Raw genomic sequence first — 27,441 nt, 5'->3', positions numbered from 1 at the left:
ACGCTATTAAGGCGGATTCAAGTGACCGCTTGCTCGTTTGCCACCTTATGAAAAAAAAAAATATAAGTTACCTTTGTAATAAAAAATTTAATGCTAAAATGAATAGGTTAATTCTCAAGACAATTTACCAACAAACGTTTACTTACTGTGTTGAAAAAATAGTTAAAAAGTCGACAGGACTTTCATAATACGTATGTTAATTGAAACTTTGCGTGTATTCCAAACTCGTATGCATCGTAAAATGCAATTACGAATAAAAAAAATCCTACGAACGAACACGTAACGAACTATGTTACGGTATGAGCTTTTCAACGACCTGGATTTTCTGGATTATAAAAAAATATGTGTTTTTCGTTATATAATTCTACTCGGCAAGCAATAATATGGCTGGTTCCATTTGTTTTTTTTTTTATTATTTATAGTACAAATAATAGGGAAGAAAAGGAATTCTTTAATTTGATGTTATAGTTAAAGTGGCTACTTGCCAAGAGCTTCGATGGCTCAGGAGTTAAGCACTTGACTTCCAAACTGCAGGTCCTGGGTTCGAATCCCGCCATGTACATTTATCCGACGTTCTCACGGTGAAGGAAAACATCGTGATGCAACCTGCACATATCTGAGAAGAAATTCAGAGATATGGGTGAAGTCAACCAACTCGCACTGGGCCAGCGTAGTTGACTATGTCCTAGTTACCCCTAACTTAGGTAGGCTCCAAGTCCCTCGGTGGGGACTTGTAGTGAAATGATGATGACGTAGGAGCCATTGAACTAGAGATTTTTATAAGACTAGAACTTAAAAATGGTAAAAGCAGTTAAAAGAATTTAAGATTCACTCCTTGCAATATTTATGTTTCTTCGTTCCAGATTGCGAATATTACAATAGAAGTCCGTAGACAAATTAGAAGACAATAAAATATGAAGCTTCAACAAAACAATGCAAAAACAAATTGTGTAGTGAAAATTAAAACGTAAACTGAAACAAAGAACATTCTGAGATAACAGTTATTCTAACGGTACGATATGAAAAATAAATCTGAGAGAAAAAGTTTTACTTGACGTTAACGAATTATACAAAAATAAAATAATAGAAGCTAGGCTTTTAAACTCAAGATTGCGTTTGATTAAAATTTAAACTTACGAATAAGAATTTGGTTTTGACGAGGAAGAAGATTTTTAGGAGAGAGAAATATAATTTTTCTTTGCATCCTCTCCTCTTTTCTTTAAAGATACCGCATCTAAAACCTTTTATGTTATTGCAGATCACTATCCATGGAGAGGCAATTAACCGTGGTATTTTGTGCGTATTTGATTTCCGCCATTTTGGCGCTGAATGTTGCGTTTGGTAGCGGTGGTGAGGATTCGAACTAATAATAAAGATAGAATTAATTGTCGGGAAGTTCAACAGGCGCGTTTTAGTCGGTACAAAGCAAAAGGCAGCGATCATTGCGCCTTTCTAGCGATATGCGGTAGCCGTTTATTCGTTTACCAACTAGTTCTACAAGAATATGCTATCTTTGGTTTTTGAGAGAAAAATCTCTGTTAAAAATTTATAGTCATTCCTATCATTATTTTTGACAGAACAGAGATAACAAGTATGTTTAAGGATCGGCTCACCTTCTGCAATAACACGACCACACAGAAGATAGTCCTGAAATGGAAAGAATTCCACGTTTCGTCCGAAGATTGGCGTGCCGGTGACCTAATTTAAGATTTTACGATGCATAGGAAGGCGAAATATTAGTCGGGGATATAGGAGGGCAGCGGTCGCTTCGCTATTTCGGCGAATTCAGGTGTCCACTTACTGGGTTGCCACCTTATTATATAAAAAAGTATAAATAATAAAAGACTGTCTGTCGTAGCTCTATATCGACGGTCTTGAATATCGATTCTTGCTATCGTGTCGAAGTTGAACATCTGCCGTGGGAAATGTATGAATAAATTTAAAACTAGTATCTCTCTTTACCAATAAATAGGTAGAAAAACGATGTTTTGTATGGATTCTCTAAGTATACCACAAGCTGTCGTCTTGTTAAAAGTATAAAATCGCAGCGCAATGAAACAGACTGTAGCATTTGTTGCAAATAATTAATCGACTTACGATAGTCCTTTTTTCGTCCACTTATATTAGTCATTGTATATTTTTAATTACTCATAGCTCATAGAAAAAAATTTGTGAAAAACATTGGAATACTACTAGCTCCATCTGTTGCGAGCCCTTCGCAATAATTAAATAAAATTGTCATTCATAGGAAATTCGAATAACATGTCTAAATATAAGTTTCCAATTCCGAAAAACGAAATGTTTGTTCGCAGAATGTTTGGCAAAAAATATACTTTTTTACTGATTGGTTTGTGGGCGGTTTAATGATGTATTGAAAATATCTTTTCTCCGAAAGGTTCCAAATCTCTGGAATTATATTGGGAAAATTCTGATAAAAACATATTTATTTGTTGCTTAAATTGTTGACAAGAAAATCATTCTGTAATATATATTTCAAGGAGAGATTCGATTTCTTATATAAATAATATTGAGAATCTTGAATAAATTTCATCGTACTGCAGAAACAAACAAACAGAACTTGAAATTCATCGTAATATATAATCAGACATATTATAAAACTACAGCAAATTGTAAACTGATTCACAATTTGTCACTAACATTACGTTTGAATTTAAATTACAATTATTAGATAATTAGGTCTCCTAAAATGTGTTTGACGTGTAAACTCACTATTATTTCTACGTCTACTTGAATATTTTTAATACTAAAGTACTTATTGCTATGAGATAGGGTGGGAACTATGAAAAAAATCTCTATCAAAAGTTTAGTTCTTAACCGTGAAATTCTAATCGTTAATTTCCGAGGTCAAAGTCACTGTATAAAACATATCGTCAACCCTGTCATCTATATATATAAAAGAAAGTCGTGTTAGTTACACTATTTATAACTCAAGAACGGCTGAATCGATTTGGCTGAAAATTAGTGGGCAGGTAGCTTAGAACCAAGAAACGGACATAGGATAATTTTTACCCCGTTTTCTATTTTTTATTCCGCGCGGACGGAGTCGCGGAAAAAACTAGTATAATTTAAACGGGAACACTTTATTATATTGTTATCCCTGTTTTTTTAACATAGAACAAACAGTCATCAAACACACACTTAAATATTATCCTGTAGTACTCGTAATATCGAAGATTTATCAAAAAAGTTGAACAATTTCCTTCACATATTATGTAATAAGATCCAGATGTTTGTCAAATATCGTCAATTTGTTGCGACTTCGAAGCTTTTATTGTATCGTTTAGATTACATTAAGAAAAGCCATCTGTCTCGTATGACTATATACAAGTCCTCCAGCTTTTACAGGTTGAATTTCTGCGTACCAAATTCTAACCTAACATAACCTAACAGTAATGTTACTATGTTATGAAAAAAATCGTAACAATTGTATCTTATTGTTGTATATGTAAGCGTATAATCTGTGCGCACTATATATAGAACGGCTGCTGCGTCTGCCGTCATTTTGACAATGACGTCAATAAACCAGTCTGCACTAAGCTAGCGGTCGTATCATTACTCCCTATATCTTACACTTATTAATACTGTAAATGTGAAGGTTTACTTTTATGAATGACAACGCGGAATAACTTCCACTTGAGACCTGTTACGACCACATTTCTGTGTAGTCCAGTATTACGCCAGTCTAATACGTGCAGCAGCAATATGCTGCGGCGGACTCAACTACTAGACTTTTATTATGTTAGTACGTCGTCATATCATGTATCTCAACATCAAAAATATCACCTTAACCTTACCTTTTATTTGCAGAAACAAGCAATGCTGGTGAGGCAGTTAGAAGAAGAACTGAGGCTTCGTATGCGTCAGCCCGCTCCCGAGCTACAACAACAACTGGAAGCTCTCTACGCCGAGAACGAACACCTGCAGAGAGAAATAGCGATATTGAGGGACACCATCAAAGTGAGTAGGACGCAATAAGTAATTGTAAAGACGCTAAAGCATCTACTGAAATACTTGGATTGAAACATATAGTTATCTCTGTGTTTCGCAAAGACAATATATGTTTCGATGGTGGAAATTCACTATTACTTCTTAGATTGTCAAAGCCTTCGTGATCAGAATCAAATGGTGGAAGCGTTGTATACATAGCTAGACAAATTCAATGAGATTTTTGGTAACAATTAAAGAATTAGTGTATCTACCCTCCATCAGACTAGATAAAAATGAAGTTAATGCTGTAATTGTAGTAATAGGACGTTTTTATAACAGTGAAGATTTATTGAAATGTTACAGAATTTATATATATTAATTGAAAACTATGGACATTTTAGTTACTTAACATATTAAAAAAAAACATATAATAATAACGACTACTATATGTGTCGTAGTATCTTTAATATTTTTAAATTTACTGTCTGTCTGATTGCAGTCAAATTATCTTAATTATTATTTCTTTTTGTACTGTCTCATCTGTTACACTAAGTATAACAAAGACTTTTTAATAATGGCAAGTACTGAAAGTCTTTGTGAGTTGTCGCTTGTGATTTTGTTGCGTGCATTGTCATTTGTTTTTTCTCGTTATCAATCACAAACAATAAAGTCTGTTTGAGTGATAAAAGCTACTAATAGGCTATAGAAAATAGGTATGTTTACAGCTTGTTTAAATCTCTTACAAAAACTAGATAAGCATTATTTTTATTGACTGAAGTGTTCTATGGCTAAAATACTTTCTAAATTTGGAATCTAATTGATGAAAACTTTTCTTAGTTTATTTCAGTTGCTCAGATTATTTTTAAGGTATCTTCTTATATCTTGTAGGAACTAGAGCTACGTATTGAAACGCAGAAGCAAACGTTGCAAGCCCGAGATGAAAGCATCAAGAAGTTACTCGAAATGCTACAAAATAAAGGCATGGGTACGTTTACATTACTGAGACAAGAAATGATTCCACTGCTAAATAGCGTTTGTAAGAAGAAGTACAATTTGAAACAATTTCAGGTAAAGAGGAAGAAAGGCAAATGTTCCAACAAATGCAGGCAATGGCACAGAAACAGGTAATTATCCGCTTTCTATTATATAACTGGTGTTGCATGCTGTTTGTTGTCAACAGAACTTTCCACTTCAATCATAAGACGTCAACAATGTGGAAGGTTTCGAGCAACTAGTTGTGTCCCTACACTTAAGTTACGTAGTCGTATGTATTGTACTGCACGTCACTCAGCTTTCTCATGTTATGTATGTATAGATACGAACCACATGGGCGTTTTATTTTGTGATACCTTTATCAGTCACTGTTTCTGTTAGACTTGCTCTTGATAGTTTCATTTTCATTCATTTGTTCATCTCAGCCGAATGTGATTGTCGCGTCGCCTGTTTATGTTACAATCGATCGTTCTCTCCTTTTGGCTTCATTCAACTCTGATCAATTCTCGCTTCACTCTTCACACCCGCGGTCTAAAGCCTTTCTGTGACACTTCGAGCTTCCCCAAGCACTAGTTATCCATTTTTTTTTATTCTCCTCCACCATCCACGTCACGACAATATAAACTTTGGAACGTGGGGCGCTTTGAGCCCGGACACGACATTAATAACTCTCTCAATAACGACACGAACACGATCACAACATTGCATGTTTAGCGAGCTCATCCCCCGTCACGAGCCTTAGCGAAGACCGTCTCGTACCGTCACTGGGCGTTCAGTAATGATTGTTTAGCAAGTAATGTGTGAACGCCTACAACTTGGGGCTGCGGCCGGGGCTCGCGCGGAACGCAGCCCCAGGGGGCGCGAGGCGGCGGCGGCTGACCGAGTCCGTCCCGCAGGAGCTCAAGGCGACGGCGGACACTCTGCGCGCGCTGCAGGCGCAGCTCGAGCGCGCGTTGGCCGCGGCCGGGCTGCCGGGCGGCAGCGCGGGCGCCACCCTCACCGCCGTGCTCGAGACCAAGGAAGCGCGCATCGCGACGCTCGAGCGGCAGGTGGCGCTGCTCGAGAGCGAGTTGGCCGCGCTCGCGTCGCCGCCGCCGCCCGCGCTCGCGCTCGCGCTCGCGCCCTCGCACGCCTCGCTTTTCGATAAGGCCGACCCTCCCTTCAAGAGACAAGTAAGTTTTCTGCTGAACGACGTGCGCGTGACGAAGGACGGGCGCGTCAGCCCGCCGGGCGCGCGCGTGCTGAGGCCCGCCCTGCGCGCCCCCCCGCCCCGCTATAGCGCCACCACTCTGTGACCGCCGCCGCCGACACCCGACACCCGACTCCCGCCGCCCGTGGGGATACCGTGTCAATTTCTCGCTTTAAGTCCGAACTTAGACGCCGACTGTGTTGATTCCGAATATTTTTGTGTGAACTTGTTCATTGTTAAAGCTATTTTTACTAAATATAAGAGAAAAATTATATTCTTGAAAAACTTGTCGAATGATTATATTTTTGTTAATTAGAGCTTTAGGTAGAGCGTCTTTATATTATATGTTAGATTGTATATTGTAAAGTTAGGAGAAATTTGTGAGATCGAATAGGTTACACCGAACGTGTTTAGAGTTAGGCCGATTCGAATAAAGACTGCTGAGGTCGAATGCATCGAATGAGTGTTTCAAGTGCGTTACCAGTTGATGTTGTTTGACTCACAATCCGCTTTCGATGTTTCGATCATCGTCCAGTACCGCTTGGTCCCGCGTCACCCGCCATCAATAGACTAGCTCACAGACCCGACCTCTCATGTAGTGGTCATGTATCATCAGTCTCTCTCACAGTATCGGTAGATAAATGTATCACAACGTAGGCGCCCGTGCATTCAGATCTGTGTCGATATTTCCCTATTTTAGCTCAACAAACGTGTCTGGAAAGCTTTCTACCGTCTCTTCGTCGTCATCATCGTTTCTATCGTTACTTAGCTTAGAAAGTTTTCCAGCTTTAAATGTCCATTTTTCTATTGTTGAAATGTTTTCGATGGTTACATTTTTGATACTTATTGTTGCGTGAAGGATGTGCATGTCGTTTGAAGGTTGAAACAATATCGAAATGTCTTCCACGGCACGTTGTTAATGTGAATTATTTGTTCCTCGGTGCCGGAAGCGTTTCTTATATAGGATTATAGTTACGAAGCTTGCTCCGCTTTTCATACATCGAATTAACATCACCGATTTGAATTTTATACTTGAAGACATCAGTACTGTGTAGAATAATACTTCTGTCATCAGTATCATTTTCGCCATCACTTTTGCCTTCGTAGATAGTCTTTTGAAGTTGATAATCTTGACTAATGTTATGTTTGGATTTATTTAATTCTATACCGACTTTCGGGTGGATGATGATGAGCAGTTGGATGAGTTCCGGTTGGAGATCCAGCGGAGGGACCAGGAGATTCTCGCAATGGCGGCCAAGATGAAAGCCCTGGAGGAGCAACACCAGGACTACCAGCGCCACATCGCAGTTCTCAAAGAGTCACTTTGCGCTAAGGAAGAGCACTACAGCATGTTGCAAACAGATGTAAGTACAAATATTCCTATTTTCGTATCAGCAGTTCATCTTCTATTTAAATGCAGTCAATTTTGAATCTACCTTCTTGTATTTCTTTTTTTTTTATATCAAAAGGTGGCAAAAGTGCAAGCGATCATCTAAATTTGTTAAAATAACAAAGCGACCGTTGATAATAATCATCCATAATTGTAAATGCGTTGCCTACCTTTAATTGACGAAGGAGGGGTCGCACAGCAAGACGATATTTCCCCTTTCTATGCATCCCCTCCTCAGTCATATCCACTTTCCCTTCCCATTACTTATAAGAAAAGGGTGGGAATAAATAGAGGACTAAAATCAAACCTCCCCAACGCACACTCATCATGCTGTACTCGGAATTGCTTCCATTTGAGGCGTGTCTTCTGTGTAGTTGTGGAGCCAGACGAATCGGTCCATTCGTGCAACAGATGTTGTTATTACTCGCGTTTACTACTGTTATGTTTCGTATACTCACATAACGTCTTTTTCGCCTAACGAATAAATTCTATCAATTGCCTTCTTACAGAATAGAAAGATGTAAGAATCTTTTAGTCGTAAACTAATCAACAAATGAAACGTCTCGTGAATATTTGATGTGATCTTTTTGAAGACTTGACTGAATTTTTTATAATCTTCAGGTGGAAGAACTGAAAGCCCGTCTAGAAGAGAAGAGCAGGCTGGTAGAGAAGAAGACAGCAGCAGCGCTCGCCGCAGCTCACGAGCTGGCTGAACTCAGGGACCACTCGGAAATCAAAGACCGGAAGATCAACGTGCTTCAGAGGAAGGTAAAAAGAACGAAATATAGATGCTGCTAGACATAGTTACGGAATTTATCAGTATTTTATTGAATAATTTATATTAAATGAATGCTAGATTTATTTTTAAATGTTACTTTATTAAAGAATGGACGTATTTACAGTAGTTGCTATAAAAAGCCCTTTTTTAAATTCATTTTAACGTGACTAATATCGAAGAGAATTTTGTAAAATATGGATAATTAATAGTACGAGTACATTGAAATGCAAATTAACTTTATATTTAAAAAAAATGACCTAATTTTATCTTATCCTCGACATCTTATCGTCTTATAAGAAATTAGCCCTACTCTTAGAAATGGAGGAATTTCTAATGGCTCCTTTCTGCAGGGTAAATAGCCCATTCATTTTTATTGGACTTCTTTAAAGTTATGAAAATATCTCGCAGACTTAGTGGAAGATAAATTTTCGTACGTCTAAGATAATTCTTAAAAGGTTTATTAATACCAACACTGGATTTTATTCTATTATGTTCCTATGCACGAATATATGTAACAATCGCCATCGTATCGCCATTGTAATTAACGATGGCGATATATAGTACCAAATATATCAAAAATTGGATGCAAAATGTCACTATTATATTCATAAGTGCGTTATTATATTTTAAAAATATTTAATTAATAAAAGATTGGGGCGCATGTAACACACACACACCTATGTAGATCGTGTAAATGCTCATGCTTGGTTAGGCATCTAAGAACATATATAAGGCGAAATACACATCAAATACAGCTGTTCCGTTAACCAGCATTAGGTGGTTTTATTTCCCCGTGCTCCGCATTGGGGGTGCACCGTTGATTATTGCCGGTGCACCTCCCGTGCGAGTTGTTCTGTATATCCGCAGTCAGTCCCCTACCCGGGGCCGATTTAGGATGTACAATATAAAATATCTAAAGTACATACGATACGCTATTTCTTTTAAGGACCTCATAAGCTCAGAAATGTTAACAGCTTTCACTATCTCCGTATACCAAGTGGCTATAAAACATAGCTTGTTTATTTTACGAGCACCTACGCTATACTTTAGTCTTATCTTCAAAACCTGCGTTCATTTATTTAATAAACCTTATCATTAATGAAATACCGATTATAATATATATAAATACCGAATATAATAATTTTAAGAATTATATAATTATCTCTTTTTCCCTATAGACACAATATGTACTTCTCTTTCTTACATCTCCATCAGCCTTCATACTTCAATTTACTCCGTTTAGAATCTTGTTTCTTTTTACAATCTAAAACATAAGTTGGCAACAAATTATTAACTGCATTTTTACGCTAGTTCTTATTCCCAGAATAACGTCTTTTTGTCTTTGATATGAAAACTTTTCGGATGGATATTTAAAATTCCGTAAGGGACATAGAAATTGACGTTCCTCTATTTTAAAAAGGCATTCATCTATCTATATACATATATAAAAGAAAGTCGTGTTAGTTACACTATTTATAACTCAAGAACGGCTGAATCGATTTGACTGAAAATTGGTGGGCAGGTAGCTTAGAACCAGGAAACGGACATAGGATAATTTTTACCCCGTTTTCTATTTTTTTATTCCGCGCGGACGGAGTCGCGGGTAAAAGCTAGTTTGAGATAAGTCTTGGGTTTTCAAATTTTTTTCACTGATTAAACTGTGACAGTTGGACAAAATAATACTATTTAATCTTAAATACAATCTAATCTAGAGAAGAGTAAAGAGTTCAAAGGAACGGATAATGACTCTCGCTTATAAAGGTTTCTCGCTTATCCAATTTTTGCTTACTCAGATTCGACTGTAATCTTGTTCTATTCATTGCACTAGGTGTGAATGGGGCTAAGGAGATTAACATATAGCATAGTGATAGCTATGTTTTTACATTTAATCGTCTGCAAAGCTGTTCAGTTGATTTACATAACAACATATATACATACTATGTACGATGAAAGGCATATATGTTGATTAATAAAAAGGAAATAGTAGTAGGAAAATTAGAACATTGTCACATTTTACGGCAATTGAACAGTTACTTAGCATTTTGGTATATCTGTACTTTATATTAAAATTTTATATTTGTTTATCTGTGTGCACAATTTAAAAGTTATTTTTTGTCTTTTATAATTTCCCTGTCTATTTTATGTTTGTTTTGTACCCGTAATCCTCGGTGTTTTTTCTATTTATTTTTGTGTTGTGTTTAGTTTTTCATGCTAGATATTTTTTTTATTTATTTCAAGGTACGTATTTATTTATTTTATGCTTTTATTTTTTTGCATTTAATTTAATTTTTATTTTATATCGATAACATTAATAAAGTATATTTTCATTTTGTAGATTGAGAACTTAGAAGATTTACTTAAAGAGAAAGATAATCAAGTTGACATGGCAAGAGCAAGACTGAATGCAATGCAAGCTCACCATTGCTCTTCTGAAGGAGCTTTATCATCTCTTGAAGAAGTGATCGGTGATAAAGAGAAGCAAATCCAACAGTTAAGAGAACAGAGAGATAGAGCTGAACACGAAAAGAACGAAGAAAGAGAACTACACGAAAGAGAGATCGCTGAATACAAAATGAAATTACATGCATTAGAAAGCGAAGTCGAGAAACTTGGAGCTAGATTAGAAAGGGCACAAGCGGAGAAAGATCGTCTCGAAGCTAAGCTAGAAAGCTCACAATCTGAGCTAGGAAAATCTAAAGCTGAGCTAGATAAAGCTGCAAGTGAAGTCGGTAGGTCAGGTGCCGATTGGGAAGCAGCAAAACAACGTCTCGCCAGACTTGAGTTAGAAAACGAAAGACTCAAGCACGAATTGGAAAGATCCCAAACTACATTCGGCAGAAGTACTTTAACTACGTCTCAAGAATTAGACAGAGTTCAGGAAAAGGCAGATAAATCTGCAGCGGAGTTAAGACGGACTCAAGCAGAGTTAAGAGTGACGCAGGCAGATGCAGAAAGGGCCAGATCAGAAGCGAGTGCGTTGCAGGATAAACTGGAGAAGTCTCAGGGTGAAGTCTATCGCCTCAAAGCTAAACTGGAAAATGCACAAACTGAACAAGATAGTCTTAAAGAGGAGTATGATCGGTAAGCTTTTCAGTCTCAATGTTTCAAATTACCTTAATTAAAACAATTTCGATGATAATTAGAACACGTTTATTTTGAATCGCAATCTCGCAATTACCAATATATCGATGTTAGCATTTATTTTTCATAGTATTTATTAATTCAGGGTACAATCCTCAATAAGCCGCCTACATTCAGAGAGGGACAAAGCTATAGCTGAACTTGAGAAAGCAAGAGAAGAACTGGAACGAACGCAAGCTACTCTCGGCAAGGCCCAGCTGCAGCAAGACAAGCTGCAAGCGTCGCTGGATTCAGCTCACTCTGAGATAGATAAGCTGCAAGAGAAGTTAGACAAAGCATCAGTTGAAGTGCGTAAGGTGGGCTATTATATTGATTAAGCCAAACAGTACATGATAGGCCAGAGCTACTATTCTACTGTACTGATATAATGTGAACCAGACATAGTTTCTTAAAGTGTTAATCAGAGATTCCCAAACTTTTTACGGAGCCTCATTAAAATTCTAGCCAAATCCGTGAAATTTTAGAATTACTGATCTAAAGTTTTCTAGCTATATATCTATTACAGTTGCAAGTGGACAGAGAGAAGCAAGCATACGACTTTGAATCCATACAATCTCAGCTGGACAAGGCTTTGGGCCAGGCGGCGAGGCTCCAGAAGGAAAGGGACACCGCTCAGTTGGACGCTGATAGATTCCATGACAAGCACGAAAAGGCACAGGTAAATATTTAACTTGTACTAATGATAACTAATATAGATCTAGAAGTAAACATTTCGTATATCTGTGAATTAGGCACTTTGAATACCAATGCCTTTAACTTATAGGTGTTTTGTAAAGCATTTTAAGAGTGTGAGATATGCTCGACAATCAACTAAACCATCGAAGACACTTTAATTCTGTTAATGAGTTACTATTTTGCCACAATTATGTTGGCAAAGGGAGTAGATATCATTTGCTAAAATTCTAATATCCTCCAAGGTCAGTGTAACCGTAAAAGTGTTTGTTAAATTGTAGAAATTCCGGGGATCTGATGATTTTAAAAAAGATATGAAAGATTCGTGTTATCTATACTAAAATTAATCGAATCTTACTAATATTATAAATTCGAAAGTTTAGATGGATGGATGTTTGTTAGAAGGTATCTAGAACGGCTCAACGGATCTTGATTAAATTTTACAAAGATGTAGAACATAGTCTGGAAAAATATATAGGTGAATAATTACGCATTTTTTTTTATTCCGCGCAGACAAAGTCGCGTCCGACATCTAGTTATTACATTAAAAAATATGTCAAATGTATGATTCATACTTAACAAAGTTTATGCGCAAGTTATTACAAACAACTTCAAAGTCCAGACGAGTCGTCGCCTTGCTTTAATGTACCAAATGAGGGCGAATGTTCTCAAGCGTCCTCTTTAAGTTTCCTTTGAATTATATAACGTTAGAGCTGCCAACAAACTTATCGATAACTATTCCTAGGACATTGACATCGACATAAAATAAAGCATAAAATAAAATGGCTGGTATTTTTATACAGACAAATTGGTTGATATATTGCGATAGTCCATTTTATTTAGAACATTAGTTTTAAATACAAACATGTATCGAAAAATTTGTACATTGTCTTTATCATTTTATGGCTAAATTTTCAAGTTTTTTCCATTTATTTATTATGTTACTACAAAAAAACTATTGACGTAAGATTTAAGCATAAAAATATTTAAATTGTTTTTCAAAGCTAGAAAAATCCCTACGTATTTTAAAAAGATAGTAAGAAAGTAATCAGAAAATAGTGATCTAAAAATTCTCCGTGTAAAGTTCACAAAGCATAGTTTCGCTCAAAAGAATACGTTTATCGGAACTTTGTGAAATGATTGCTTGTGTAATACCGAGCTAAAAGGAATAGATCAATGTACTCGATTTCATACGATCTACTTTTAAAATACCCTACTACGAAAGATATCTATAATAATATAATTCGATTAATTGCTAAGGAAAACACTTTTTTATTCTTTAAATTACGATCGGTATAATCATAAAAGGTGTTATGATAAAAATAAATGAAAGTATTTGACAATTTTAATGAAACTTTTCGATTGAAATCTTAAATTGTTCTTTTATTTTCTAAAGAACACATATATCATTTAAAACATAATTTAATATATTGAAAATAAATTTTTATAAAATATTAATATTAAATATCATTAACATAGTAACCCGAGTAAATGCAACATTCATAGTCTTAAATCATTCCCTCAATGTAGATTTCTCATACTAAAACTACAAGTAAAAGACCCTTCATCTGACAGTAAAACAATTGTTAATCATGAATTCTACAGTACATTAATACATTTACAGGCACTAGTAGCTCGTATCCAGAAGGAACGGGACACTGCACTAGCGGAGGCCGCGAGCTGCAGAGAGCGAGCTGAAGCGGCGGCTGCAGCTGCCAACAGAGCGGCCAGGGACAGAGACAGCGCGGCCACAGAGCTAGATGTGCTGAGAGAACGATGGGAGAAGGCTCACCAACAGCATCAGAAGTTGACTGTAAGTCACCATGACTGGATTTCTACTGACTAGACATTTAGATTGACACATATTACTATCTTTATTTTTCTCATAAGGAATGAGAGGTATAACAATTTGTTAAAGAAAAGTGTCGCTGCAATAGACTTTTGTAAAACATCTCTGGATCATATCACATCTCTAAAAAGAGATTGCGAAGGATCAAGAGAATTCCCACAGATGGATTTTCAATCAAATTCAATAAGTTTATTAAAGAAAGAATGGCAAATGTATTAAGGTTAACTCGACTGAAATAAGTCGGTAACCAAATGTTGTCGTTGACGTAAAATTACTTTCTTGTTTCAGATGGAACGTGACGATGCACTTACAGAACTCGAAATATTGAAAGAAAAACTTGATAAAGCATTGTATTCTACACAAAAGACAATAGAGGAAAAGGAGACAGCGCACAAAGAATACGAAAAAATGCTTGAAAAATACGACAGGTATATTTAATTTTTTTTCAGTTTTTAATTAACTGAAACTATTGCAGTTGAATTTGTGTAACAAGAATTTGTTTTTGTTTTACAGGTCTCAGAACGAAATTTACAGATTGCAGAATAAGATAGATATTTTAGAAGCTGACAAAGATCGTATTGAGCTTGAACTTGAAAAACAAGTACATTTGGCAAACAAGTCTCGCGAAGAGCAACGAAAGTTACAAGACGAATTGGCTAGATTGCAGGAAATGTATGACAGAGCATCTTTACAGCTTGGCAGGACAAAGGAGATGGAAGAAAAGGCCAAAGAAGACATGGATAGAATGAGTGTCGATATTGAAATGGTGAGAGAACGGTATGAAAAGGGTCAAATCGAACTGCGAAGACTTCAAGCAGAAAAAGAAAAATTACTAGCAGACAGTGAAAGACTTCAGTTTGAATACGATCGTGCAATGACTCAGTGCGGTAAAGCACAAGCTTCAAATGAAAAAACTCAAGAAGAAATGGCGAGAGTACAAATAGAGCTCGAAAAAATGTACGATAAGAACGATAAAGTATCGGCTGAATTACGTAGAGTACAAGCCGAGTTAGATAAAGTAAAACAAGACGCTACTGGGGCTAGAGAGGAAGCCGAAAGGTACGCCTCTCGGTATGGAAAGTATCATGATAGTAAGGAAGAGCACGAACGAACTAAGTTGGAGGTGGAACGTCTGCGCACGCGGCTTGAGAAGACATCGCTTGAGTTGGAGCGGGCACGCAAAGCTGAGGAAGAGGTGACCCGTCTGCGCTCGGAGCTCGAACGCGTGGAAGGCCTCCGAGGTAAATACCAATTCGAACAGGATAAATGGAGTAATGAAATAAATAGAATGCAGGCTGAACTGGACAAGCAGCGCGAGCGCTACGAATCGTCGCAAGCCGAGATACAACGTCTTCAGGCAGAAAAGGAGCAAGCAGAGACCAAACTACATGAATCTAATATACAACTGGAGCTGTCTAAGAGTGAAGTTACAAAACTAAGCGCGGCGCTTGAAAAGCAAAGAACAGATCTCGAACGTGCTCATATTGAATGCGAGAAATTCAGGGACCGATGTGAAAAGTTAAAACTGCGCACAGACCAGTTGGACAAAGATAATGAGAGGCTCAAAGGTGAATTGCAACAAATCGAACGGATGAAGTTGCAAGCGGTAGCAGGAGACAAAGCGAGAACAGAAGATAGATTAGAAATAGAACGTCTTAGAGATAAATTAGAGAAAGCCATTCAAGCGAGAGATGCAACCGAGATGGAAGCCGGCCGATTAGCGAAGGAACTTGAAAAGTCACAGATGCATCTTGCTAAGTACCAGGAAACAAATGAAACGACGAGAGTCGAATACGATAGAATGACGAACGAGTTAGGCCGTATGCATGAACGGCTCGAGCGTACCATTCTTGAAATGCGACAGATCGAACAAGAGAGAGACGCTCTCAGGGTAGAGATACAGAACACGCGGCGTAATGTTGAACAACAGCAAAGAACTCTAGACCACAGGACGCAAGAAACTTTAGTGAAACTACAGCAAGAGTTGGCGCAGTCTGTTAGAGACAGAGAAAAAATGGCGTCAATATTAGAGCAGAGGGATAAACAAGCCGATGCGATAGAAAAACAAATTGTCAAGTTAGAGGCTGACACTAAGCAATTGACTATCGAGCGTGATCAGTTGGTGGCACAACTAGAGAAATCGCAGGATATGTTGGTCAATTTCCAGCGAGAATTGAATTCATCTGAAGCGGAACTGCAAAAGCAGCGCGAAGAAGTTCGCAGACTGAAGGAAGAACAGAGAAAGATCGTCCAAGATTCGGAACGTGGGACTAAAACCGTCCTCGAGAGTCGCGATAGAGAAATCGCGAAACTTCAGCAACAAATGCAGGCAGTTAGTAAAGAGAGAGAGTCGTTCAAGCAAAGGGCCGAGAAAGCGGAGAAGGAGGCTCAAAAAGTGGGCGAAATCGACAAGTGGCGAGCGGCCGTGGAAGCGGAAAAGACGAAAGCGATCGCGGCGGAAAAAGCGTACTCGGAATGCCACCAGCGGCTTCAATCCCTGGAGAAGCAGTTCCAGGCGCAACAGCAGCAGCTGCAGCAGCTGCAGGCGCGTGGGCCTTCCGACGTGCGCGAGGTTCAGAAGCAGCTTGAGGCGGCGCAAGCGGAGGCGCGCTCGCTCGCCGTCGAGAGGGAACGTTGCCAGTCGCAGCTGGAGATGCTCGTTCAAGAATTGGAAAAGAGCCAGGTCAGTTGGAGGATCGCCCGGCGACGAGCGGCTGTCGGGACGGCATTGCGTGGTTGAATCGAGTTCGATTATATTAAATTTGAAAAAAATATTTATTTAATTGGCATATCGATGGGAAATATGAACTCGATTAAACCGCACCCGAGTCGCGTACGTTGTCTGCTTCAGTCATTGCACCGGTGTCGCGTAGATCTTGGTTTCGATGTTCATACATTTTTTTGGTTTGTGATCATCATCGCCGGTCGTCATGTATTGTTGTTGTATAGTAGCATGCCTCCCACAGCCCGCTGGGCATCCTCCAACCCCTCATTATAATTATTCGTATTTGTTTTATTAGTTTCACCATCGCAAAAGTAATGGACGTCGAGTATCATAATGATATTGCGAAAGACGTTTTTGCACCAGACATTTCACATAACAGTGCACTATGAGTCCAAACCTGATCGGTGTCGAGTTAAATGTTCGGTGCATTGCAAGAAGCTTGACTTTCGACTTTTATTAATTTGTATTTGTCTCTTTCAGCCGTACATGCTATGTTTTACTGTGTTTTTGCGATACTGTTCATCGTGCGAATTAAACATATTCAAACAAAAGATATTATTTTTGTCATTAAATTTGTTGCTGCGAAAAATATAGTTTGCAAATTACATGTAAAAAGTTATGCTTATACTGAGCTTGAATATTTTATTACAATGGTACTTGCAAATATTTCAAGCTTTTCGAACAAGTAACATGTCCGTAATATGAAATATTTGAAACATGGAGCAATGTATTCACGATTTGCTATTTTATTGCATTTATTTAAAGCATTTGTCATACTTTAAAGCATTTGTGCCTTGACTATAAAATAGCAATTTCGAGTGAATTTATGACTCTATACTAAATAATCACTATAAAAATTAATAAACATATTTTGATAACAGCTCGACCTCCGCGAAGCGAACAAGAAATTACAAACGGTTGGCGCTCAGAGCGCCAAAGCTGGGGAAGATTCAGCGCAAGCTAGAAAGCAATTACAAGAAGAGATGAAGAAGTTAGAAGACATGAAGAGACAGTTCGATGAACAGAGAAGAGCGGTAGAGAACAAGAGGAAGGATGTAGAAGAGAAGGAAAAGTCACTGACGGAACTGGATCGACAGTTAAAGAAGAGAAAAGAACAAATGGACCAAATGGAAGCATCTTTGAGGAAGGTAAGAAGCAAATGTTATATTTTCAGACTATGACACACGTGGAATTTCAGTTCATCTTCTATTCCAACATACACTCAAACAACTGTTCTTAAACTACCTGAAATTTAAAGGTTTCGAATAATACCTAAGTTGAATTGTTTGGGTATACCTTGGTTTGGGTATAAATTATGTCATCATGTATATTATGTGTTAAAACAATTAATGTCAATTCAATTCGTCCATACTATACTAGAACAAGTACTGTTATAAAAGAAATGAACAAGCAATACCTCCAAAGTATACTAACAGACCTACTTTTAAAATCAAATCAAATTTCTATTAAAGGCGGGCGGTAGCGCAGCAGCGGTTTCCGAGATGAACCGCAAGCTGACAGACACTCAGAAGGAGGCGGACCAGGTGAAGCAGCAACTGAAGCAGAGCGAGGAGGAGTCGAAGCGGCTGACCGCGGAGACGGAGCGCTTGCTGCAGCTCGTGCAGATGTCGCAAGAAGAACAGGCCCAGAAGGAGAAGCAGATCATGGATCTGCAGCAGTAAGTTAACAATTCAGTTACACTAATCTATATAATATAATAAAAAACAGTTTAAATTATTTAATTCCAATAGATATACTTTCTTTAATTATTTGGGAAACCTAACACTTTTTTAAAGATAAATAATAGATTTCGTCTTTCTTCAGATCGATCAGAAACCTTCAAGCCAAACTGAAAAGTCAGCAACAAGCACAAGCACAAAAAGAAGAGGTGTGTATACGATATTTGATCAAATATTTTATCCATACATCCATTACTTAAGCGTAGTTTTCCACGACTGAAACACGTGTACAAACTACTACTCTTTGAGACAACAAACTACTTAAAAATAAAAAGAATAACCAGTGTTTCCGTAGTGGACCTAAAGTAACTAAATTTTACTACTTTTTCTTTTGAAAGATACATTTTAAATAGATTTATGATCTCTATTAAATTATTTTAATAGTCTCTTATATAATTAAATATGTTATTTGATGATTGTGGAAGATAATAAATAGATTTGTAATTTTTTTAATAATATAATAACATTCCATTTCTTAACATGTGTGGTTATACTTATTATAATCCTATTGGTAACTTGGTAACTATAAATAACTACTAATCAAACTATTATTAATTAATGACTGAACTATTATTAATTACTGATTGTACTACTATTGTATTACTAACCAACTAACGTTTCTGTTGCACGCTCCAGGCCGGACCCGCAGGCTTCCTCAAAAGCTTTTTCTAAGTTAATCCTTCACCAAGACTGTCGTTCGATTTTGTTTACTATTTAATTTTTACATTTTTTTTTCTTTTCTTTAACTGTCGCATTCAGTACAGTGAGTGAGTTTTATATCTCATCATGTCTTCTTAACATCACCAAGCTTTACAGACGCAATTCTTAATAAATATAATGTTATCAATATTTATATATTGTATAACAAAGTGTTCAGATAATAAATAAACTTTCATCTCTTATTAATAAACCGTTAACCGTGTATACAAGTTTCGCGAGTTCAGTAAAAATTTGTAAACAGCACACAATTAAATGTAATTGTTAGTTTAGCCATAATTTCTAAGTGATGTTTATTAAAAAAATGATAATCGTGTTCAGCGGGAATTATTTTTTAAGTATTAATAAAAAAAATATATAACAATATTATTGTAAAACTGTTAAGTACTCATGTATCTAGATAGAGGAAGTAAGTTGTCCATTAGTCGATGTTAATCAGCTTTCAGTCTTGTTATGCGAAATTACAATTGACGATAAATAAAATGAAATCAACGTTGAAATCTATTTCGAGTGATTTTTTTTAAGTTTATATTGTTAGAACATTTTTTTGTTAGATCAACTTAATAATAATTCGTTTTTTATTTATTTATTTTTTGTTTTCTTTTTTTCTTTCTATCCACCCTTAAATTAGGAACTGTCGCGAGCGAAAACTAACGAGCTAGCAGCTTTCGGTGATTTAACAAAAGCTTTGAAAGAAAGAGACTATTTAAAAACTAAATTAGAAGACGGCAGAATGAAAATAATCGATTTAGAGATAGAATTGAATCAATCATCATTAATATTGTCTGAAGTATTGAAAATATCAGATGGTCAATTGGGTAATATAAAGAAAAGCAGAAGTTTCTTTGAACTACAGAAGAGCGGTAAGGTAGTGGATAGGTTAGATAAATGTAAATACAGTCAAAGTGCAAGCAATTTAAATATAATCCATAAGAAAGATACAAAAATACAAACATCACCAAACGTGAACAAATTAACACGAAAAATTTCAGATCTAACAAGAGAAATGGAAATAAAGAATTCCAAAATTATAGAACAGCAAAGATGCATAACTATATTAGAAGAAGCGTTAAGAGAAAATAATAATATTGCTGAATTTGAACAACTTTTAGCAGTTGTTCGTAGCAAAGATGAAAGAATTAATGAATTAGAGCAAATGATAAATAACAAAGTTATTACTGTTTCTGTGGATAACAAGGAATCTAGGATTTTAGAGTTAGAAGATGCATTGAAGGAATCTATCATGATAGCAGCAGAAAGAGAGAAAGTATTCAACGAAGAGGAACAACGAAGAATTGATACATTGCAAAAGGTTAGTTAAATTTGTGGAAATATATAATGAAGTATGATTGACTTTGGAAGTTGTCTGATTGTGGAAGGTATGTCAGGACCGCGTGTAAACTTTGCTTGCCTCTCTAGATTACAGTATATTCTCGAGTGGCGAGCTAGGGGGAAGCTCGTCACTCTGAGTTGATGAGGAAGCGCTGGTTACCCGCGCGCGCACGAGGCACGATGATTGCAGCGGAGGCGTCAGCCAATCACCACTGGGGAGTGAGATGAATGGTTTAGCGTGCCCACACCCCGGTGCTCGGTGAGCTGAGGGAAACAGTGGGGTTTTAGTCGTTAGTCTTCTGTAGGAGGGAGTCGGACATAACCACCGCGCCTTTCCCCTCTGGGGCGCAGTGGTTAATAAATCTTGTATGTTTTTAACAGATGTAATGTTATTACAGATGGGAAAGATGGAGCAACGTATAAGATCTCTACAGAACGCTTCAACGTTAAATTGCGAGACCTGCTCGTTAGTACTAAAACGCTTGAAACTGCTTGAAGATCAGCTTCAAAATTGTGAGAGTAAAAAGCAGGATATACTGCGGCATACGTCGCATGTTATGTAAGTAAAAAATTGCATTTTTAAATGAATGCTTCTGCTGAAAAACGTATTAAAAATAGAATGGAATAAAGTAAAAACAATGAGTTGATGATTCTGTTTTAAAAGGAAAATTGTGAAGAATACAACAAAGTATAGACAACTGAAAACTAAAAGTAATTTTAGTAACTTTTTAAATTAACAAATGTAACATGAACAAATACTGAAATTATTGTGCGATATAATTATTTACGTTGTAGCCTTAAAGTTGTATTTACAATTTCCAACTAAAACTAAATTTATAACCCTTCCACTTTCAAGTGTATTTGTGACGCAAAATGTTACTATTTCTAGTTATATTTAAAGAGTCCTTAAACCCTATGTCGTGTGAGTGAAAACATAGGTCTTATTCAATGAAGATTACTCTACAATGTATTATATATTTTTCAGACAAGACATATTAGAAGAGGCGATCAGTGGAAAGGATTCAAAAATAGCAGAGTATGAGATGAAGGGAGTTCTGGACGAGAACGAAACAAAAGCTTGTGACGCGCTGAAAAGTGAGCGAGACAGATTGCTGCATAGACTTAGGATTGAGGTAACTGAAAATTAACTATTCCTTTAGCCTTGGTAGTAACATACCGTTATTTAAGTCTTTTACTTGACCAAATACAAAATAAATACATACATGTAAACAGAGAAGCTTCAAATAATTCGTAGAGCGTCAATTACTTTATTTCAAATATTCAGTTATTTTGTAAAAATTGTCAGATAAAATTGAATTTAAATGTATAACACGTGCAGCTTATGTTATAAAAGTTATGTGAAGAAAAGGATTTCACCTGAAATATTATTGAACTGGCTGTCGCCCGCGTCTCCGTCCGCGCGGAATAAAAAAAACTTAATAAGTAGCATATGTGATCTTCTACATCTGTGTCAAATTTCATCAAGATCCGTTGAGCCGTTTTGGAGATACTTCCTAACATCCATCCATCCATCCAAACATGGCATTTATAATGTTAGTAAGATTTACCAATTGTAGCCATAAATGTGCATAAACTATGTTGAAATTTGTGTATTAATTAGTCAAGACGAAATATACATTTCGTTTTCTAATGAAATTATTTTAACAAGACTTTACCTATAACTAGAATGGTGTATTAACTCGAAGTGATCTCGGCCTATTGCGAGTCTTTGTCTAAATTTATTGATTCTAAAAAAAAAAATATTAATTTATTTTCATTTTCATTCCAGAACGAATGGTTAGTGGATTCCCAACGTGACATGCCATTGGAGTCATCACAAGACATCTCTCTGCCTGATCTAACTCTAGCCGACGGTCAAATAGCGGTTTGCGAGGATGCAATCGTCTGGGTATCGTAAAAGGAGGATCTATTGAGAATGCGGGTGATTTTTTTTGTGTTGCCAACTTTTAGAAAAATGGAGCAGCTGTCATTAGCTGTCACTCAGCTGTCAGAACAGTTAGAAATATACTCATTTTATAACTTCAAACTTATGAACAGTATACTCATTTTAATTATTTCACCACTTAAAAATCATTAAAAATATGTAATATTTGATTTAGTTATTTTTTTTTCGTGTTCTAGTCTTATCCTCTACAACCTAAAATCTTTATTTTGCGTTTTTGCAATTGATTTTTTTGTAATTAAAGGAATGCATGTTGGTTTGAATCTTTAAAATCATAACCTAATTGTGTGAGCTAACAGATTTCATTTTATGTACACCATAAATTAGCCAAATTTACGACAAAGAGACAAGGTTTTTTTTATCATTCTTAATCTGAATAAATTATTTTTTATTCGATTTAATAATACAGATATTTAGTTTAGAGTTTATGAATTATTTTATTTATATTAAGTAGATATGTAATTTCTGAGTTGTGAATAACTAATTAGAGGTAAATTAGTATATTATAAAGTCGACACTTTAAAAAAGGCCTAACTATTAAAACGTTTTCTTTTATTTTCCTATTTTAATATTTGATTGTGTATTATTGTCAGGTATATGAAACAATATATCAAAAATTGTTACATAGCACGATTGTTTTTTGAAATCAGCAATATTTCTCTTAAAGGTTACACTTTTTTTGCTGCATTTTTTTAGTTACGTTGTCATATGTTAAAATAATTACGTGTGTACGTTAGTTTGCTATTTTTTTTTTACAAGTGAATCGTGGCATAGGATGTGTTCATTAAATGTAGAGATTACGAATATTTTGTGTATTCAATTAGGTAAATTGTGTAAACAAAATAATTATTATTCATAAAGAAGTTTTTTAATATCTAATAAACAATTTTCCATGTATCAAAATCACCGTAACTATTTAATTTCAACTATAAAGAGTGAATCTATCGCACATTTAAAAATTCTGTTGAAATATAAGTCTGTTATTGCTTTAACAGGAATATTGACATAATTTGACGTTTAATGGTGGTGTTGCCATATATTTTAGTTTTTTTAAACGTGAAATAATTCCAGGAGGAGGACATCCCAGGGACAGTGCTATGACAACAGAAAGCTAAGTTTTAAATAATTATGTTGTGGCCTTAGCCCCATCACCACATTGTCACCATCACCCGCTACCTTACCAATCATTCTGCTTATCACCAGCATTAACTGAAACTCGCTCTCAAAATGTATGCTGCGAATTTCCGATCGTGTAACTGTCAAATGTCATACCAAAGAGGTTTGTTTTTTTTTTTAAATCCAAAGAAGTTTTTGTTTTTTTTTTTTGTGTAAATAAAGTTTTTTGTTTACATTTTTGTTTTATTTTTATAATGTTAATATTTTTGATTTAATTGAATACTAAATAGGAAAACCTAAAGGGCGTTTGAAAATCGTCAGGAGTATAAATATGGGATTTATAAATTACTTTTATAATAGTTTACCTTTTTATTATTATTATTATGAGTTGTTAATACTAAAAAAAATAATAAAGCTACTATGTTTTTTAATTTAGTTTATATTTATTTAATAATAATATTTTTGAACAATAAAATAGAACATTTCTAATATCGTACCAAGTGTATGAGTTTTTTTAACGTATGTATGAATCAGTTGAAGTTGAAGAAATATTAATATTTTATCTTTAGCGAATGTTCTGAGTACTAAAATATAGTAAAAAAATTGATGTTAAATCTGTATACCTAATATAAGCAATAATATTCATATAAATATTTAGAAATTTTCTCAATCGATGTCTATTTTCATCTGTCAAAACTGTAGTCAAATTCATTTGAATATACGTGGACATTTACAATATAAATAGCAAGGAATAACTTTAGCGAAAATAAATCTGTTAAAACGGACTAAATTTAGCCTTCATATTAAATTTATTATTCGAACACATAAACAGATATTATAGTATACAAATTCACAAATACTTTTATCGCATGCAATTAGGTTATTCACGAATTACGCAAATGTTTATGTTATTTATACATATCACGTATTGCGCAAATTTTTTATGCGTAATTCATATCATACTGTCCTGTGTTTAAATTAGCTTTCACAACAAAATTGTTGTTGTTATGAACAATTGATAAGTGACGCTTAAAAGTCTATGAAGCACTGCCTTACATACTAAGTGAATTTATAATTTTTCGTCTAGTCTGTTCAGCTTTACGCATATCGACACGTCCATCCGGTTCGACGTCTAGCGTTAAAGTGACGATCAGAAAAATTTTGTTGGCAGCTATTATATAAATACCCACATTTGATAAATTCCGTGGGTGAACCGCGAGCTTTTTATAAGATCTTTACAGAATTATATTTGTGATAAACATTACAGAGGCGATATCCAATTTTTGAAAACTACATTTTAAAAAAAATAGTCACTACCTCCTACATTAAAAAAATATACATTGAGTTACGTTATATCAGATTTTATTATTGTTACATATTAGTTATGTCTTTTAAAATATTTATTTCATAAATTGGATCATTCGCAAAAAGGATTAACATTAAATCTAACTATTTTCTGTAAAATGCCTTTCGAAATTAGGACAATGGCCAATTACAAATTTAGTTTCACGGCAAATTATAATTCCATAAACGTCAGTAGATTATAAAAAACAGTTGACAGTATCATTTAAAAAATGTATTTTTAATCTGTTTTGGGTCCAAAATGACCATTGTCCTTTTTAGCTTCTATTCATACTTTCCCTGAATAAAACTAATTTCTTTGTAATCTGGGTTAATGTTAGAGTTGAAATGGCTTTTTATATACATGATGCATTTAGAGTGAATTTCTGGTAGGCGGAATATTTAGGGGCTGCAACGTTTTGTCGAAATAACGTCCCATTTTTTGAATTTTTGTATCACCCTGTTTAAAAATCGTTGATCTATATTTTTGATTTTTTTTTAAATCTATGATCGACAAAGTGTTGCAGCCATTTTGTATTAACTCAAGTGTAGCTAATTATATGACGTCACAATAATTATAATTATATAATGTTTATCAATATTAGTTACTTGTTATATATAAACGGTATGTACTGTGGCTCTTATTGTTTGACACATTGTATTGACCGGAATTAAGCTGATAATAAAAAATACATGTTCTTTGAAATATAATATCTTCATATATGATGTGGTGTTTTTATACCTTTTATCCTTCACATTTAAAAATGCTTAACTGAATTAAAAAGTAAAGCCTACTGGATATTGTAAGTATATTCAGATAACGTTATAATAAAATACTACTAAATGACCTACAAAAACGTTTAATTACCAAGAAGATGTGATGAGCCAGGCCTCAAAAATATTTTCGTTTACTAATCTGGTCCTTTGTTTAGCACTTTTCAAAGTCCATATGAAAATTAGATTTTAAATGAGCTTAACAGAAAGGTAGAATTGAAAGGAAGGTCGACAATTTTGCAATCTATTACACCTATCAAGTTTATTCTTATTTTCATGGATATGTTTTATGTGTTTCATTTACAATTATAGATGGCGCTTTTTACAAAATATGAACCTCTTGATTTATTATTTCTCTTTGATTCCTGCAAGTTACTGTTGAAGATATTTAATCATATCATTATTTTGTAACAGCTGATTTATACTGCTTTTCAGTTTATCTAATTTTAATTTAGCTACTCGACACTAGATGGCTCTAGTCTACCACTTCCAAGATAACATTTAAAATTTTTTGCAATCGAAATTGTTTATTTGTTTTGATTTTTCTTTCAAACAAACGTCAAATGGGTGGATTAAAAAGCTAATGAAGTAATTATTTGTAGCAAATAAGTTAAACTCCGGTAGACATAAAATTAAGAACCAAAGCATAGAGGTTTCAATAAAATTTACGCAATCGTTATATATTGTTTAATTTAACTATAATATTATTAAATTCAACTATAAGAATTTACAGTTGATATTTAACGTTATAATATCTATTTTAAAGTCGTAAATATTTCATTGTAGTAAAATTAATATAAACAATGACCACATTTGCAAATTAATTCTTTACAAAACGTGGATCCCTTCACTTAATAAAATAATAAAAAAGCATCAAGTGTTAAATGTAAGGTCTTTAAATTGTACACATTGCCAAAACAGACAATTATAAAAATACGTTAAAAACAATTAGCATGTTTTGGAACATTTCGCGGCAGTTATCAAGTCATCTAACTATTGTGACCTCTTTAAGGTTGAGGTTACATTACTGAGCGGGTAGCGGTTTAAATTTTTTTATGGTTTTGTTTTTTTGTGTAAAAATATTGATAAAAATATGTCAAATAAATGAAATTAATTTTTATAAGTATGCAATGATGGTCATTATTTTTAATAAATGTATTATCCATAGAATTATAAATTGACAAATAAAAGATAAGGTATGTGTATAGTCAAAGTGAAAAAGCAAAAAATCACATTTAATTACAATCAACAGCTAAAATAAGCTTAAGCTTAGGATTTAAATCCTGTTTTTTAAAAAATTAAAACTTTTAGTTTGTTAGGTTTTTTTTATATTACAAGGTGGAAAACGAGCCACACGAAAATCGGCCACATGAATTCGTCGAAATGGCAAAGCGACCGCTGCCCATAGACATTCACAATTGCAGATGCGTTGCCTACCCTCAATCGACGAAGGAGGAGACGCAAAAAAAGAGAATATTTAACCTTCGTATGCATCTCGTCCTCCATCAAATCTACCAGGAAAGAGGACTAAAATTATGCCTCCGGCACCACACTCATCATACGAAACGCGGAATTACTTCCACTTCACGCCTGCCTTCTGTGTGGTCGTGGTATTTCACCGGGCGAGTCGACCAATTCATGCAACGGATGTTGTTGTTGCTGGCGTCTACCACTATTAAAAACATTTTAGTTTCAATTTATTACTGTTTTCGTCGATTTTTGTTTCAAACTTATTTAATCCATGTATATTTATTATTTACATTATTTTCAAGAA

General features: G+C 35.1%; 1 protein-coding gene across 2 annotated transcripts in view; it reads left to right on the top strand.

The window, feature by feature from the left end:
* The window catches only part of LOC106721096 (myosin heavy chain, skeletal muscle), a 43,708-nt gene extending 19,945 nt beyond the window's left edge, over positions 1-23,763 (top strand). The window contains exons 2-20 of one of the 2 annotated variants that reach the window (XM_045684301.1): positions 3,829-3,978; positions 4,837-4,933; positions 5,023-5,072; positions 7,327-7,494; positions 8,142-8,288; positions 10,634-11,379; positions 11,525-11,735; positions 11,945-12,097; positions 13,736-13,924; positions 14,249-14,388; positions 14,474-16,643; positions 17,567-17,833; positions 18,158-18,363; positions 18,510-18,573; positions 19,773-20,453; positions 20,872-21,032; positions 21,459-21,606; positions 22,263-22,382; positions 23,508-23,763. In XM_045684301.1, the coding sequence (XP_045540257.1) occupies positions 3,829-3,978; positions 4,837-4,933; positions 5,023-5,072; positions 7,327-7,494; positions 8,142-8,288; positions 10,634-11,379; positions 11,525-11,735; positions 11,945-12,097; positions 13,736-13,924; positions 14,249-14,388; positions 14,474-16,643; positions 17,567-17,833; positions 18,158-18,363; positions 18,510-18,573; positions 19,773-20,453; positions 20,872-21,032; positions 21,459-21,606; positions 22,263-22,382; positions 23,508-23,537 (5,898 nt within the window). In that variant the 3' untranslated portion in view covers positions 23,538-23,763. Of the gene's footprint in view, positions 1-3,828; positions 3,979-4,836; positions 4,934-5,016; positions 5,073-7,326; positions 7,495-8,141; positions 8,289-10,633; positions 11,380-11,524; positions 11,736-11,944; positions 12,098-13,735; positions 13,925-14,248; positions 14,389-14,473; positions 16,644-17,566; positions 17,834-18,157; positions 18,364-18,509; positions 18,574-19,772; positions 20,454-20,871; positions 21,033-21,458; positions 21,607-22,262; positions 22,416-23,507 lie in introns of both variants that reach the window. The other variant, XM_045684302.1, reaches the window with a different exon arrangement.
* The last annotated feature ends 3,678 nt before the right edge of the window (positions 23,764-27,441 follow it).

Source organism: Papilio machaon, chromosome 25 (assembly GCF_912999745.1).
Source record: "Papilio machaon chromosome 25, ilPapMach1.1, whole genome shotgun sequence".
In the NCBI taxonomy this organism is placed as follows: Eukaryota; Metazoa; Arthropoda; class Insecta; order Lepidoptera; family Papilionidae; genus Papilio; species Papilio machaon.
Note: the sequence above shows the minus strand (reverse complement) of the source record. Positions and strands in the feature narration are given on the sequence as shown.